The following is a 15,271-nucleotide window of genomic DNA, read 5'->3' as shown; positions in this document are numbered from 1 at the left end:
TTAATTTTCCAAACATTTATTCGCGGGTAATAACACACTTATTAACAGTTAACTCAGTTTTCTGCAGCTACCAGATCTAAAGCGTAATGACTTATAAATGTTAATAAATCCTTCATTATGTACCAATTAACAGTTAAATATGGTTATTTCAGCTTCCCCATCTGGGATGAGCACTACATGTTGTCCATGGATTTTAGATCCAGAAGCTGTTAGTGCACAATAACGTGATAATAAATGCATAATGAAAAATGTATTAATCTTAATCAAACAAGAAAAACATCATGGCTGTGACACATAATTTGATTTATTCTATGTCTTATAAAATAAAACTACGATATATTATGATGATTAATATGATTCTACAAAGAAGGGTTTTATAGGCTTATTAATATATAATTAGCCTCTCATGTCAGTTAACCTATTAATTAATGCTTATTTAAATATGCGTTACTTTTTTAATAAGTCCTCAACTCTTTGTGCGTCAAGGTGAGTTGTCTTTTCAGAAATACCTCAGATCGGGTAAAGAGGTCCAGGGGAAAGAAAGTTAAATAAAAAGCCCTTTAAAATGGTATTCATAAAGAAGAAGACAAACACTGTCCCTGTTGAAAATAAAAGCGCGCACTGAAATCCATTCTGATGACAGTTGGAAGAATGCAGGCTTTATGGGGGACTTGAGCCCCATCTTTGCCGTATCTTTTAAGCGTGATTATTTACTTTAAAAAAACAAACCAAAGCCAAAGTCTGGCGTGGTGGACGACAGGCCTTTGATTGAGCTCTGAGCTTGAATTCTTAACTAATAAATTGTTCCACGTCTTTGTCTGGGGCATTAACAGCAGTGGTCTAAGTTTTTCTTGCCCTAATCTCAAGAATGCAGCAGCCTCTTGAGAAGCTCAGGGGTTTCCTCCTCTCCCAGAGTCAGGTCTTCACTTTGTTTTCTTAGAGGACTCCCTGGATTGACAGGCCTCACCGTTAGCCCTCTCCCCGACCATCTGCTTTCACCAATTCTGACTGAGCACATCAAAGTCAATCAAGGCTGCAAAGCATTTTAAAAGTCACACACACACAGACACACAGACACACACACACAGACACACACACAAAGACACACACACACACACACACACACACACACACACACACACACAAAAAACCCTGCTCTGTGTGTGAGAAATAAAGCAAACTTTTCATCAGGCACACAAAAAGAGACGGTTTGGACTGAGCGTTGTGTGTGTATGGTTTTCCATGTGAGGGTGACCTGGGAGGGATCCCTTAGCTCACGGCACAGGTATGAGCAGCTTAACTTTGTTCAGTGCTTACTCTGACGACAGCTCGGTGAGTCACGCAGACTTGCCTTCTTTGGTCAGGTTCCAACCATTCACTGACAAGTCCTTGACAATAAAATAATCATTAGTGAGATTGAGATGCTGCACATAGTTTTCAAAGAGTAAAATTGACTTTGCATGGTGACAGAGGAGGATAGACATAACAAACTAGTACTGTAATCAGCGAAGCTGGAAGAAATATTTAATTGGTTTCATATATTAACAGAGTATATGTATGTATATATACACACACACACACACACACTCACATATATATGTGTGTGTTTCATATGGTTATATAGCATATTAATAACTCTGAAATGGGAGAGAATTTTTAAATTACTTTATACTTTTGGGGAGTTTAATGTACAGCAATACATAATATTCTAGCAGCCAATCTGCAATAAACTAGATCTGTCAGGAATAAGAAGTACACCATTTCCCTCCATTCATTTGACTATGAGCCTAAGTACCATATAATGGAAGTACTCAAGTAAGAGCTATGATTAACATTGCACTTATGTAGTAATTGCAGTTATACTGTATGGTAGTTAATAGGAGGAAGGGTAATAAAAAAGGGGAGTGATTCAATAAGGATCTTGTTTTGCATGTGTATTTTTACTTTTAATTTCTCAGACTCAAATAATGTGCAACACCACAATGTATTTTTCTTTTTTTTAAATCTCAGAGATCATCAAAGATTTACTGCAGGGGTGTGAGAGGCACACATCTTTTAAATACAGTAAATAAAAATACTGCAATCAACAGACTTAAGCACAAAATAGTAATTAGTAAAAGATATTCAATGCAGAATGGCTCCTGTGTTGAATATATTAGTTGATTAAAATCAGTGTAAGTAGCATTTTAATGTTGTTGATGGTGGTGGAGTCAATTTGAATAATTTTTCTGGGTAGTTCTTCACATCAGCAGTGCACTCACATATTTTTGTTCACACTTTCTCATCTTCTTTGGACTTGTTGAGAATAAATTTATTAATGGATTTGTATGTAAGCTCATACAACTAGTAACAATAGAAGGAAGATAAAATTACTGCAGTAGAAGGTGCATATTTCCCTCTGAAATCAGTGTATCAAGTATCAAGTTTTAGTAGGGCAAATCTACTTAAATATATTATTTGAACCTTAGCAGTTAAATAAATTAATGCACTCTATTTCACGAAAGTTAAATAAAGTTATAATGGAAGACACACATTATATTGATTTAATTTACAAAAAATATTAACATCATTATAGGGTTTGCATATAGATATGTAACAATAATAATAATAATAATAATAATAATAATAATAATAATGACAATAACAATATTAATTATAATAATAATCATAATAATTTTTTTTATTTAAAAAGCAATGAGCAATCAACTTGCTCAGGCGTCTCAGTTCAGCCTATCAGAAAACGATTGAGAGAGGAAGAGGGCGGAGTCTCGTTACTTAGTAACCACTGAAACACTGTGCTGATAGGATGGCAATGCGGAAGGTTTGGACTCCAGCTCTTTCTAAATAGTTAATTTATGAAAATGCGGTAATTTGCGAAACGGTTGCAGGAATATTGTAAGTTTTTACTTGAAGATATGTTGATAAAATTATGTGTAGTTCTGTGCCACACTTTCTTCATAGCAGGTTTAAGAAGCGAGCGTCGAAGTTATATCGCTCCGTTGTGTGTTGTGCACTTGCTAGCTTGATTAGATAATTTGTGAACATCTGTGAATTGACCTTAGCTTCAGCTCAAGGTTCAGTATTCATATATATATAATATATATATATAATTTATTTATGTAAGGAAACTATAGAAACTATAAAAGAGACTAGCTGAGCTCTTAATCTAAGTTTTAAAAACAAAACTTTGATGCTAATTGCTGCATTCATCGTTACATCATCTCCATTTCACCACGGTTATGTTTTTTGGTTTCTACAATGTATTCAGAATGCTTTTGCATTACTTGTCCTTTTTTTAAATAAATAAAATTAATACATTAATGGTTTTCTTCTCTAGTTTTATTGGCATAAAGGAATTTATAGCTTCACTCAGAAGTATTGAAAAGTAAGTTTTGTTATTAATATCAATTCACAACATTATTGTGTTCACTATTTACATTCTGAAATCATACTGAAATTAATGAAGTCCTTGTAGAATAGCTATAATTGAATTGAATATTCCAAATTAAACCAGGTGTCAATCAGTTTTTTTCTACTTTGAGGAACACAGTTTATCATTCAGATTAAAGCAGTCAGGATTAGTAAAGTCAAAGTACAATATTTGTCTCAGAAATATGGAGTTAAAAATCCTTACTGTCCAGAGAAATGGATACTCAAAGTGCAGATACTTGAAAAATGCAATGGTGTCTTCTTCATCCACCACTGCCTTCTTCTAATTGTTGGAATTCAATTCTTTCTTTTGTTTTGTTTTACAGGACCTGACTTCTAAAGGTAACAACAAGTTGGTGATGACCTCAGTTGCCTTTCAAGATCATATCGCACGGACCCTCCTGAATCACAAATCCTTCCTGTCTGACCCATTGCTGAGATGCAAAACCAAAAACTCTAGAAACCCACAAACAACAGGTGGAAAGAAAGAAGAGCAGAGACAAGAAGGACGAGAAGAGAGAGAATACGTGCTTGGTCCTGCCCCACCTCCTTTAACATTAGGTAGGCTACTTTGGGGGGTTTGGAAATGTTTTCTTTGTGTTACACATTCGTCTGTATCTCACTTTCATGATTTCCTCTAGCGCAGAAGATGGGTTTGGTGGCCTCTCCAGTGAGGAGGCTGACGGAGCAGGAATGGACTCAGGTGAAAGCGAGGTCTGCTCAGGAGGGGGAGTCGGAACAGCCGTGTGCCATCTGCCGGGAGGCTTTTTGCCTTCAGCTTCAGGTATTCCCCAACACACGAGCTACTGTTCTGTGAGAGAGTCTTTTCTTTTCACCCCCTCTCTTTGTTTTCAATGTGCCTGAAACTTCCCAGTGTAACTCCCCCGCCCCTGCCCGGCAGTTCCTGTATGTTTTAATCTGTGTAGACAACTGTACAAATTTACCCATACTGCCTTGGAACTCAACTGTGACGTGATGATGTAGCAATCAGTGTGTTACTGTGAGGGTCATTCAGTCTTTTACACCTTTCCGATCCCCTTTTAAGATGCCAATCTCCTCAAGAATGCAGGACTAGAATAGGCGGCCTCACAAAGCACAGTTGCCATAGATGCACTTGTAAATATTAGTTTGACTAAGGGGGGGGGGGGGGGGGGGGGTTAATTAGAGCCTATGAACAACAGAAAATGACAAAAGGGACCTCTGTTAATTTTTTAAATTTTCTTTTAAGTCCTTAAAATCCTGGGTTAAATTAATGCTTAAAAATCAAAAGAGTGTCTAAAAACCTTAAAAATGTGATTGTCTGGTATATTTAAGAATTCATAATATTTTTGTTTTACTTGAAGGTGTCACGATTTCCTACAGCTTGTAGTGAGAGGTGAAATTTCTCTCCAGTCTAATGGCTTGTGAAGCTTCTGGATTTTGTACACTGCAGGGGGCCCTTTCACTGGTGATGGAGTGTGTTGACCAGGCCAAAAACAATGGCAAATCAATAACCCCCCCCCCCCCCCCTTGCTTTCTAGAGATCTGAGTAAACTGGTTTGTGTGCCAAGTCCCATAGCTGCGGCTGTGTCTTTTCAGACGATAAAAGAGTTCCCCTCACAGGTAAAGGGGGCCTTTAGTCCAGGTTCCAGCCGGCCCACTGGGGGTCATGCTGATTCCCTCTATCCTCTTGGCAAATAACACTTAAATACGCTTAAAGCTCACATACACACACAAGGAAAATCTTGAAAGCATGTTCAGAAGCTCAAATTTATCTTTGTTTTATTGCTATTTCAGTATATCATGAAAGAAGTTCCTCTTGATGACACACTCTGCTTTTTTAGGTGCTGCTGTCTTGCTCACACGTGTTTCACAGAGCATGTCTACAGGCCTTTGAGAGGTTTTCCGGGAGGAAGTGCTGCCCAATCTGCCGAAGGGAACAGTATGAAACAAGGGTGATCCATGATGCGGCTCGCCTTTACAGAAACGTTTGTGCAACCAGGTAAAGGAACTAATACAGAAAAAAAGTTTAAACGTGTATCAATGAAGTAATGGAAAAGTCATTCACAGTAGTGTGAACTAAAAATTTGCAACAAAACAATTTTAAACTAGTGATGAAGGAAAAGTCATCCCTTAAGGCCGTCTTTTCTGGAAATAAATGTATTCTCAAGAAGATAGAGACCCTCCTCTCGTCTATGAGTGCATTAGGCCGCTGACACCCATAGAGACCAACTGACTGCTAGTTAGCTTAGCACAGTGAATGCTAGTGGATGGGAAGAGTAGCATACCTCAGTCAAAAGTCATCAGATATGCTCCACGACATTCATTGTCTGTATTAATATAACTAGAGTTGTGTAGAACGTTCACTGTGAGTGACAATTTGAAATAACAAAATGTTTCTTAAAATCAAGCACAGAGACGGACCGTTATTTGTTATTTGATGGCTTTTGACTGAGGTATGCTAACACTTAAAATTGACCTCCATTCATTGTGCTAAGCTAACTAAGATTCAGCTAGTGTCTGTGGCTTTCCGATACACAGGGGAGGGAAGGATATCTGTCTACTTTTCTGGCTCTGAGGAGGATTGAAAATACATGCCTTTCTCAAAAAGTTGGCATGTTCCTTTGAATAGAAAGCTTTGTTTCAGATGTCAGTGTTTCATGTGACACACTCTCTTGGAATTAAACTTATTCACATATAACACGTGATCCATTTGTAGTTGTTGGATATAAAGCTTTTGAATGAAATCTGAATTTTTTACTGAGGCACCTTTATGTGCAGAATTCAAGCCTGCTGGCGAGGTTATGTTGCCCGGAAGTTGTACAGACATAAGAGGAAAACTGTCTGCCCTAAAGACCAACAGCAACGACGCAAATTCTTTGAAGCAAAGGTGAGTTTGGTCTACAGTGGTTACATCAGAGAATCCACTGTGAACTCACTGGTCAAAATGAATAGAAAATACTGTGTTCCTGTCCTCTATCAGTCAGCTTCACCTCATCACTCTTCAACATGGTTTAGTTGGTCAAATAAAGACTTTGACAAGGTTGAGACTATAGGGACTCTCTGACCCCGCTGCTTGCCTCCACACACACAAATATCTTCACCTGCTGTCACCCTCTCAAGCTCCTTTGATGCTTTGTGAATCATACCGTGTTTGTCCACTAATACTAAGAGTTTTGTGTTTTAGTCAAACAGTCTGGACATTCCATGCTCAACACAAAAGCACAATGTCTCCAGTGCACGTTGTGGTATGGTATTCCTTCATCGATTAACGTGTGTGTAGTCCTGCAATGGTTCTACAATTGAGCAGAGAGGGTGAAGAGGTGAGGCTGACTGTAGTGTTTAGATACTTGATGCAGTGAGACATGCAGTTTGTTCTCTGTCCCCTGTTTGGAAGCTATAAATCATGCAGCAAATGGACTTGATGGAGGGAGCAGTTAGACTGGCTCGATACCACATTTACAATACATATACCACAACCAATATGGAACTGCACTCACTATGTATGTTCTTGCCAGAGACCTATAGATGTATGTGGATAGTTCTGGTCGCCCTGCAGCACAAACAGATTAATTCCTTTAGATATTCTTTTGTTTAGAAACTGTATGGAGGACTTTGTTGTAGTTTGACCAGCAAAGAAAATAGACCTGCAGTGGAAAAAAATAGAGATCTGACAGTGATTACTGACTGCAACCACCATTATCACAATGCTCACGTTACCCACCATGGATGGACCTGGCGTCTGTCATGGTGAAGATAACAAAGCAGTTAATAATACAAGTGTAGTTACACTTTGTATCACCTGCACATCTACAACAACACAACATGAGACTAATATTCCACTATATTCCATACTTCCATAAAGAAATGTTGCGTAACTGTGCCAGGTTGCATGCATTTCTTTGACAACATGCTGCCCCTGACTCCTCTCTCTTTATGACACGTCGCAGCATGTTGCTCAGTGTTGACAGGAGCATTTACATGAAAATTGTGGCTAATAGAGCATTTAGATACATTTCCAGTAGCTGATACAATGATTTGGGCTGGTATCGAACCGATAATTGCTCGAGTTGGATCAGCAGCCAGTGGGGTGGCCCTACAGTTAGGCTCGTGTTGCCTTTGCGGTGGCTCTCAGGAAAAGTGAACATTGCCACCTAGTGAACCCCCCCAACTGGGGTTGTTAATGACCATAAATAGCACCGGTCAGTATTTCTTAAACATCATTTTGTCAATTTGAAAGGTTTGAGGTTCCAGTTATCTCACGTATAAAGGAGAAATGTGTGGTGACACATCAGTCACACACGTATATCTTTAGAGGATGAGGCTTTATTTATTGTAGCATTCAATCATGTACAGTGCCCCGGAGACTGATTAAGCAAAAATGACACCACTTAGAATGGGCTGCAGCGGTCAAGGGGGGGTCTTACCCATCCCCCCGTCAGCCCCCATCACCTCACCTATAAACCATGCCTTAACATGTCACGTAAACAAAGACACAGCATTTACTGAGCCAATTAACTCTGTTCTAACACATTAGGCCATGTCAGTGTCCACATGCTCATGAAGGAGTCATAGACATGCAGTGATTCAGTGGTCGTGGGTGGTCATGAGATTGTCTCACATCTTTTGTCACACTGGGGATGATCTTCAAGAGCTGCAAGCTCTGCAACACAGCGCTGACAGGTCTGATCGACTTGATTTTCAAGGGAAAGACTTATTTGCTTAGCTGACTGTAATGCAAACAGGCGTGTTAGTGCTGGGCTGGGACCTGCGCGAGGCAGAGAAACCTATTCTTTCCGTTTTCCTCGTGATAGCAGAAGGCAGTAAAGCATCTTTCTACCACCAAGCCAAGTGTTCCCTGCAAAAATAAAGTCAAAAACAACAACCCAGTGTCAGAAATCTTATCAACAGAGGGCAAGCTTTCAATTTTTACTCACTTTGGAGGTCCGACCCTGAGTCAACACATTAAGGGGGGACACTATCGACATCTAGATGGATTGCCATGAGATAACACCTCTGCACTCTACCTCTACTGCCCCTTCTCTCATCCAAATCTACTGTGAAGCAAGGCAAAGTTCACTACACAGGCAGAGTGTTTGCCTGGCCAGTCGAAAAGTCAGGCAACCTCATAAAAGCCTCCATTCGAGTGGTTAACAGTTGTTTAATAAGTGATAAAAGGCTAACTGTAAAGCAATTCTGATGACACCGTGACAGGCTAAGGGATGGGGTTTATGTTTGAATGTGAGCGTCAGAGGTGCATGTCTTCAAACAGGTGCTAAAGGCTTATGCTAAATATGCTGTGGTGATTATATTACAATCCCAAGATGTTGTACAACAGCTGCTAGAGGTACTTGTTTCTGTAAGGGTTTCATCATTGAGCAATAAGACCAACTATTTCTTTCTCGTAGCTTCTCATGTGCGAGGTTTTAGTCTACTCTTGTAAAATGAATATCTTCAGGTTCGCATTGTTTACACCAGCACACCAAGTCTGCTTTAGGGGCTAGCAATCGACCAATTGATATACTGATATTTTTCATTTTTTCAATGATCAGAATGAACATATTTACTGAATCATTTTTTGATATAATTAATACATTTCAAATGGGATATTTTGTTTCCTCTGAAGCTGCTTCTCTCTGTTGGCTGTTGTTAACATTCGCTGGTCTTGAGCAATGTCCTGCCAACAGCACTGATTTGGTAGACTACAGTACTGTTTTCAGTGCCATTTGTCTGTCCTTCTGTTAGCAGGATCACACAAAAACTATGGCACCAATATTTGTAGTATGTCTCCAGGAAGAATCCAATAAATCTTGGGGCACATTATTCATTTCGCCATCTGGTGGCAACAGGAAATGACATGTTTTTACAGTTTGATGTTCACCTAGAGGGTCAACCAGAGCCATCTTAATTTTTTTCAAAAACACTAAGAATTTGGTTATGGGTGACTGAGAAGACTAAGTTTTCGTCAAATGGCTTCACCAGTGGTGAGGCAGCCAATTTGGATGTTTTGCCATGGATCAGGAAACATTGTACCTGATTCAGCATTATCAGATCTTTTCTAAACTTCACATATTTGATTAGAGTCCCACCCTGACGACATCTACGCATCAAATTTTAGTCAAAGTCATAGCACCACCTAGTCGTTACAGGAACTAAGGCTGTTGTATCAAACATCATTTGTTTTACATTAAAATGACACTGTGTTGTGTTCACATGATGTACAGCAACATAATGTAAGGTACGGGTGAGTTTTCAAATCTCACCTAGTGGATGCAGTAAGTGATATTTGCACCAGAGTGGAAACACTTGTCTGCTCCTTCATGCAAAGTCCAAATATTATCATGCTTCACCTCCCTCTCGCTCTGTTGAGCAGCCACACAGTCCATTTTACACTGTGTTTGGCTCACCTTGGCAGAGGCAAGTGCTCGCTGAGTGCCCCCCTTTTAATGTATTTATTAACATTTTCAGTTAACTCCATAAGAAATAATGCTTAGAGCTCCTTGCAGGGTGATCATGTTGAAAAGTGATCTTTTAATCAAATGAACTGAAAAGCATTTAAAACCATATCATTTGACCCTATTTTGGATTTTAGGAAACTCGTCATTTTCGCTACAGAGAAACTATCGGACAGATTATCCGTCATTAAAGTGCTTGTTAGCTGCAGCAGTTGCACTTTCTGTTAATGTTTAATGAGACAAACCCATTTATGATTTTCCTGCCACAATAAATGGTACTCAGAGTTTGCTCAGTTGTCATGGAGATGTCGTCATCCTTTCTGTGTCAAAAATGTTGTGTCACATTACAAAAATGTGAATAAATTAGTGACTCTGTAAAACATCATATGGAATAATTCTTGAGTTTTCTAATTATCAATCCAATCACTGTGTATATGAGACATGCATGTATGTATGAAAATGTCAGATGTTTGTTTTTGATGTCTCCTGGCATTGTCTTATTCTTTTTACTGGTTTCCATTAATGCTCTATGACTGTATTGATCTGGCTGTTTAACAACTACACCCTGTCAGCGTGCCTCAGCCATTACAATACACGCGCACAATTAGCCTTCATGAAAAACACAACGCTATTGTGTAATTGAATGAAACGTTCCTCTTTTGTGCCACTAAAATGGTTTTCTAATTAGTTGCAGGAGTTGAATGACAGCTTTGTCCAATACTGTCATACCGACACGGAGGCTTTTCTGAGTGATATCGACCGCTCCCTGTCATCAAGCAGGCGAGTGTTCCAGCAGCTGGAGAGAAAGCACATCCCTGAACCTCAGGAGGACGACTGGGAGCGAATACGGAGCCAGGTCAGGAACAAATAGGAGCCACTTGTATCAATAAACACTAAAAATATCAAATCCTAATCTAATTCTTAAACCAGCTTTGCCTTTTCCCTGACATGTTAATGCTTGCGTGAGCACGACAGCATCACAGCTGCTTTGTTGGAAGTACACATCTCTCCAGAGGTGATCATTCACTTAACCAAATAATCAATAATCCTCTGTTTTTACACCAGACACATGGCAGTCTGAAAATCCACAGCAGGCTTTTCATTGGCTGGCTTGCTGGAGGGGGGCAACTGAAAAGACATTAAGACTTTCTGTCCGTGTGGCTCTATTGTTGATGGCAGCCAGTACCATTTTCTATAAAGGGGGGAGGCAAGATTTTCTTTATCTGGTGTGAAAAGGCTGTGCACAAGGCAGGAGCAGCTCAGCCTTGACAGTGAATGCACTTTCAATAATACTGCACCTTTTTCTCGGGTGTAAACTGTAGAAAGTAGCTCTTAATAAGACATAACGGCAGGGCATGTTGGCTCCTAAATACAGGATGCTTTTTTTTTTTAAGAAAGATTGTGGATTAACATGTTGCTGCATTGTGTATACTCAAACCTACAGCAAATTTACTTATTATTATGAAGTTTTGGGACATTGTCTTTAAAAGTACAGTGAAAAATCATGTAAAATTCCTTGATTATTCTGCTGTCTGGGCATCTTTCAGTGTGCAGTGTTCAACTGCTTTGCTTATTTTCATACAGGTGACCAAGAGAGATGTGTGGGACTGCCCCATCTGCTTGACACCCCTCACAACAGAGTCCAGTCCATCCAGCCAGCAACAGCATAGATGCACCGTGCTTCTATCCTGCTCTCACCTCTTCCATCAGGTCTGTCTAGATGCCTTTGAGGCCTTCGCTGCAGACACCAGACCCACCTGCCCCCTGTGCAGATCAGTCTATCACAAAAAACTCATCTGAACCATGTAGAAATGCCACGAGGATCAGCCCACACACACTAGAAGGCTTCATACAAAAGAAAGTGTTGATTTGGATTGATAGCTCTGGTTAGTGTAGAATCGAATTCCAGTTTGTACCTACAGTGTTTAGCCATTGCCGAGCCCGCATGCCACGACTGTACATCAGTACAGAATTGACTTCAAATAGTCAAATCCGTGTTTAATGAACTTTTCAAACTACTTGTGGATAATATTGCTGACGTTTCTGTTGCAGACAATGTTTGTCTCAATAGATGAAAGGTCAAGATACAGAGAACAGGACAAATGTCATGTTAGCAGATGGCTGAGCTAGTTAGCTAATATCACAAATGAGGGCGCGTTTGCATTCTCTACAGGTAGTGGACCAAATACTGCTAACATCTGTTCTATATTAAGACTAGAGCCACAGCGAGATTACTGGGAGAGATGGGTGCGGAATTTCGATTCTTCTGTGACATCGACTGTTGAGACCATTTTACCGTATCAAAAGATGCCTGTCATTCAATTCCAAATACCTGAGGAGTAAAGCTCCAGGGTGTGGTTTGTTTATGTTGTAAAACTGCTTTAAGTAAAAAATGCCAACATACTGAAACTAAAGTGTTGAAACATTTTGTTAGACTGGTTTGCTTTCATGTTACCAAACTGCTTTCAGTGTGTGAAAGGAGGAGAAAACTAAAAACAAATTTGTTTTAATGTGATGGAATTTTCATTTAACTTAAATGGATCTTAATGCGTAAGAAAAAAGTGTTGTTCAAGAAAAAGAAATACTGTCAAAGTCAAAACACATGAAAACAAGTTCAGAAAGGTTTTTTAAAAACTTTTATTTGCAAACACACAACATTTTAAAAATCAAAAATAATTAAACATACATATAGCAAACTCAGAAATTGTAAAAAAATACATTCACAAAACATTTACCAAAAATGACATGCAGAGACTGACAGTTGCACAGAGAGCTGCTTCTCTTAAAGTACAGATCCACTCACAACCTTTGACCCCTCTCACACACATACTACACTGAGATGGACTGTAAAGGCAACCTGAAACACTCACTCCAACAGAAAACAACCCTGTCAAGTTGTTGTCTCAGAAGCTACAGTGACATGTATGATTATGATATTGTACTCAGAATGTGATGACCTGTGTACTTCCCTGCCAGGTATCACAGGGTCCAGTGTTACTGCAGCCATGTGGACTGTGACCATCACCTGGAGCCTTTTAGTTACTGTAGTTCATCCCGTTCAAGCCATAACATTTTTTCAAACTTCTTCCAAATACTATTTTACTTTGCACCAAGGGCACAGCTTTATTGTAGCGTCAGTGAGAGAGCTGCTGAGATGAAATGTTACAAAGCTTCTGCAATCTGTCGTGTTCACATGTAAAGACTTTGGGTAAACCTGGACTCTTGAAATAACATCTTTCGATATCATTACATTGTGATGAAAAATCCATCCATAAACCATACCTTTGGTCCAGTAGTTTCAAGTCCTATTTTAGAAAATGACTGAGAGGTGCAGATTAAATCCAGTCTTTGTAATATGCAACAACCAATGGAAGAAAACGCTGATGTAAAACATTCCCTGTGCTGAGAAACAAAAGTTTCAAATGCATATTTAAATAAAATGTTCCTTTCTTGTCACACCATGAAAACACATCACGTACAGTCTAATAGAAAATCATTAGGTCGCTCAAGTTTGATGGATGATAAACGAGTCTTCTGTGACATTCATGGTAAAACTGACATGATACATCCAGCTGGCTTCAGACTACGAACTCGGTGGTGTACGGGGGATCAGAGTGGAACTGTTCAGAGACAAACATAAACAAGACAGAACAAGAAACAACCTTAACATTAAGCCCCGGTAGACGCTTGTTGTATAAGGCATTTAAGGTGATCCAGACACACACAACATCGAGAAGATGCAGCAATACAACAACGTATGAACGATGCCTGAGTCTGCAAACCTTTCTACCGGCTGCACAGTTGAACACTGTTTGCTTGTGCATTCTGGATTTAAAGATTTGCATTTGACTGAGGTGCTATAAAAAGAATATGTACAACAGAAGACAGATTGCTTTGTGAATCAGACCCAAAGTGGGCTGAGCGAAAGCCCAATTATATACATCTAAATAATGCAAAAGAGAGGTATGAAACAAATACAAATGTACATGTAAATACAATATTTACAATATATGGTGGTGCCCTGTGAATTTAAAATGGATCTTTCTAGTGGAAGATCAGTGCCAGATTCACAAAACCATTATTAGGACTGACTGACATGGATAATAACTCCCATTCACTGTGGTATCCCAAATGTAGAGTCTAATCTAGAGCACCTAAAAAAAATTAATACCCTACTTCATACAAAATAATGACATCAATAAAATTAAAGCGCATTTGAGTAAAGCCAAATAAAAAGACAAATGATAGCAGAGTGTGCCAAAATCTGCAGCATAGTAAGAATGCCAATGTATTAATCGTATTGATGATATGCAGTTTTATATGTACTGGCTGTGATTAGTGTACATTCTGAGCTTAAATAAATCAAAAAGTGATAGATTGACACCTTTATCATGCCCATATTACCTATCTGGACCTACAATTATAGACCATAAACTGGAAGCGTGTCAGCAATTACTGCAGACATACTGACGTTCAAAATTGCAAATCGTTGGGAATTATTAATGGCGCTAAGGACAGAGGAGTAAAACCATGGAAACGCAGCTGTGGGGTTGTAGAGGAAGAACAGGTACCACTACGGGGGGGTGGAGTGAGAAAGAGAGAGAGAGAGTGTCCCTGTTGCAAGAGATGGGTGGTTTAAAGTCACAGTCATGGTTGAGGTCAACATCAAGGTCACTGCAGTGATGCCAGTCTATTTCACTCCTCGGTCTCATTCCTGGCTCTGTCCCAGCTTCCATCTGAGGCGGAGGATGGAATGTCACGAAGCTAAATTGCTCTCAGCCTCCATTTGCAGCGTCTGTCAGACACCGCCTGGGTTTATTAAGTTCCTTCCAATCCTTTTTCACCTTTCAGCAGTCAGACAGTCTTGTCGAAAATCTCCCTTTGGCTGTGCTAAGGTGTGTGTATGTTGATCTATCATTCCTCTCACAGAGTTTTCTGATGCCCGTTGGCCGAGAGCTTCCCAGATTCAGGGTCCGTCGGGCTGTTTGACAGTTGCAATTTATCCAGACCTGGGCAGGGCAAGATAAGGGACAGACATTTCATTAAAAAGCCTCAGACTTTCACTTAGACACAGTTATTGATGTGCTCCCCCCCCCTCGCTGTGTGCCCGTCTACCATTTTCTAACCCTATACCACCCTGTGTATGCAGCATCCAGGGCCTGTCACCACGAGTCTTTGAGACTAGCCCCCTCGTCTGTCATATATCCATCCTGCAGCACATTAGATCGCTCAGAATTTTTTTTCATCCCATTTTGTCACTCCAGGTCGTTCTGAGAGAAATAGACCTCATCCCCATCCTCGGCCACATAGGAGTTTGAAGCTTTGAGGATAAAAAAACGTGGATGGAATTGGGTCATCAATGTCATACTTTTCTTTATGTACCCATGTAAAAAGATGGTGTATTTAAA

At 39.6% G+C, this 15,271-nt stretch overlaps 2 protein-coding genes across 11 annotated transcripts in view; one reads left to right on the top strand and one right to left on the bottom strand.

The window, feature by feature from the left end:
- The window catches only part of rnf32 (ring finger protein 32), a 70,788-nt gene that overhangs the window by 27,596 nt on the left and 27,921 nt on the right, over nucleotides 1–15,271 (top strand). For 6 of the 10 annotated variants that reach the window (XR_015111070.1, XR_015111069.1, XR_015111072.1 and 3 more), the window contains exons 1-7: nucleotides 2,739–2,821; nucleotides 3,756–3,990; nucleotides 4,071–4,213; nucleotides 5,253–5,410; nucleotides 6,190–6,298; nucleotides 10,552–10,719; nucleotides 11,448–11,573. Coding sequence is in view for 3 of the 10 variants with exons in the window: in XM_086192239.1 (XP_086048365.1) it covers nucleotides 2,807–2,821; nucleotides 3,756–3,990; nucleotides 4,071–4,213; nucleotides 5,253–5,410; nucleotides 6,190–6,298; nucleotides 10,552–10,719; nucleotides 11,448–11,573 (954 nt within the window). In the remaining 7 variants the exon portion in view is untranslated. Of the gene's footprint in view, nucleotides 1–2,738; nucleotides 2,896–3,755; nucleotides 3,991–4,070; nucleotides 4,214–5,252; nucleotides 5,411–6,189; nucleotides 6,299–10,551; nucleotides 10,720–11,447; nucleotides 13,237–15,271 lie in introns of those variants that run through there. The other 4 variants (XR_015111076.1, XR_015111075.1, XM_086192238.1 and 1 more) reach the window with 3 other exon arrangements.
- lmbr1 (limb development membrane protein 1) overlaps nucleotides 12,493–15,271 on the bottom strand; it is a 36,211-nt gene continuing 33,432 nt past the window's right edge. The window contains exon 17 of the mRNA XM_086192236.1: nucleotides 12,493–14,872. Coding sequence (XP_086048362.1) covers nucleotides 14,787–14,872 — 86 coding nt within the window. The 3' untranslated portion in view covers nucleotides 12,493–14,786. The remainder of the gene's footprint in view (nucleotides 14,873–15,271) is intronic.

The sequence above is a fragment of the Aulostomus chinensis genome, chromosome 21 (assembly GCF_037954235.1).
Source record: "Aulostomus chinensis isolate RoL2024-O1b breed Wild chromosome 21, RoL_Achi_v1.0, whole genome shotgun sequence".
In the NCBI taxonomy this organism is placed as follows: Eukaryota; Metazoa; Chordata; class Actinopteri; order Syngnathiformes; family Aulostomidae; genus Aulostomus; species Aulostomus chinensis.
Note: the sequence above shows the minus strand (reverse complement) of the source record. Positions and strands in the feature narration are given on the sequence as shown.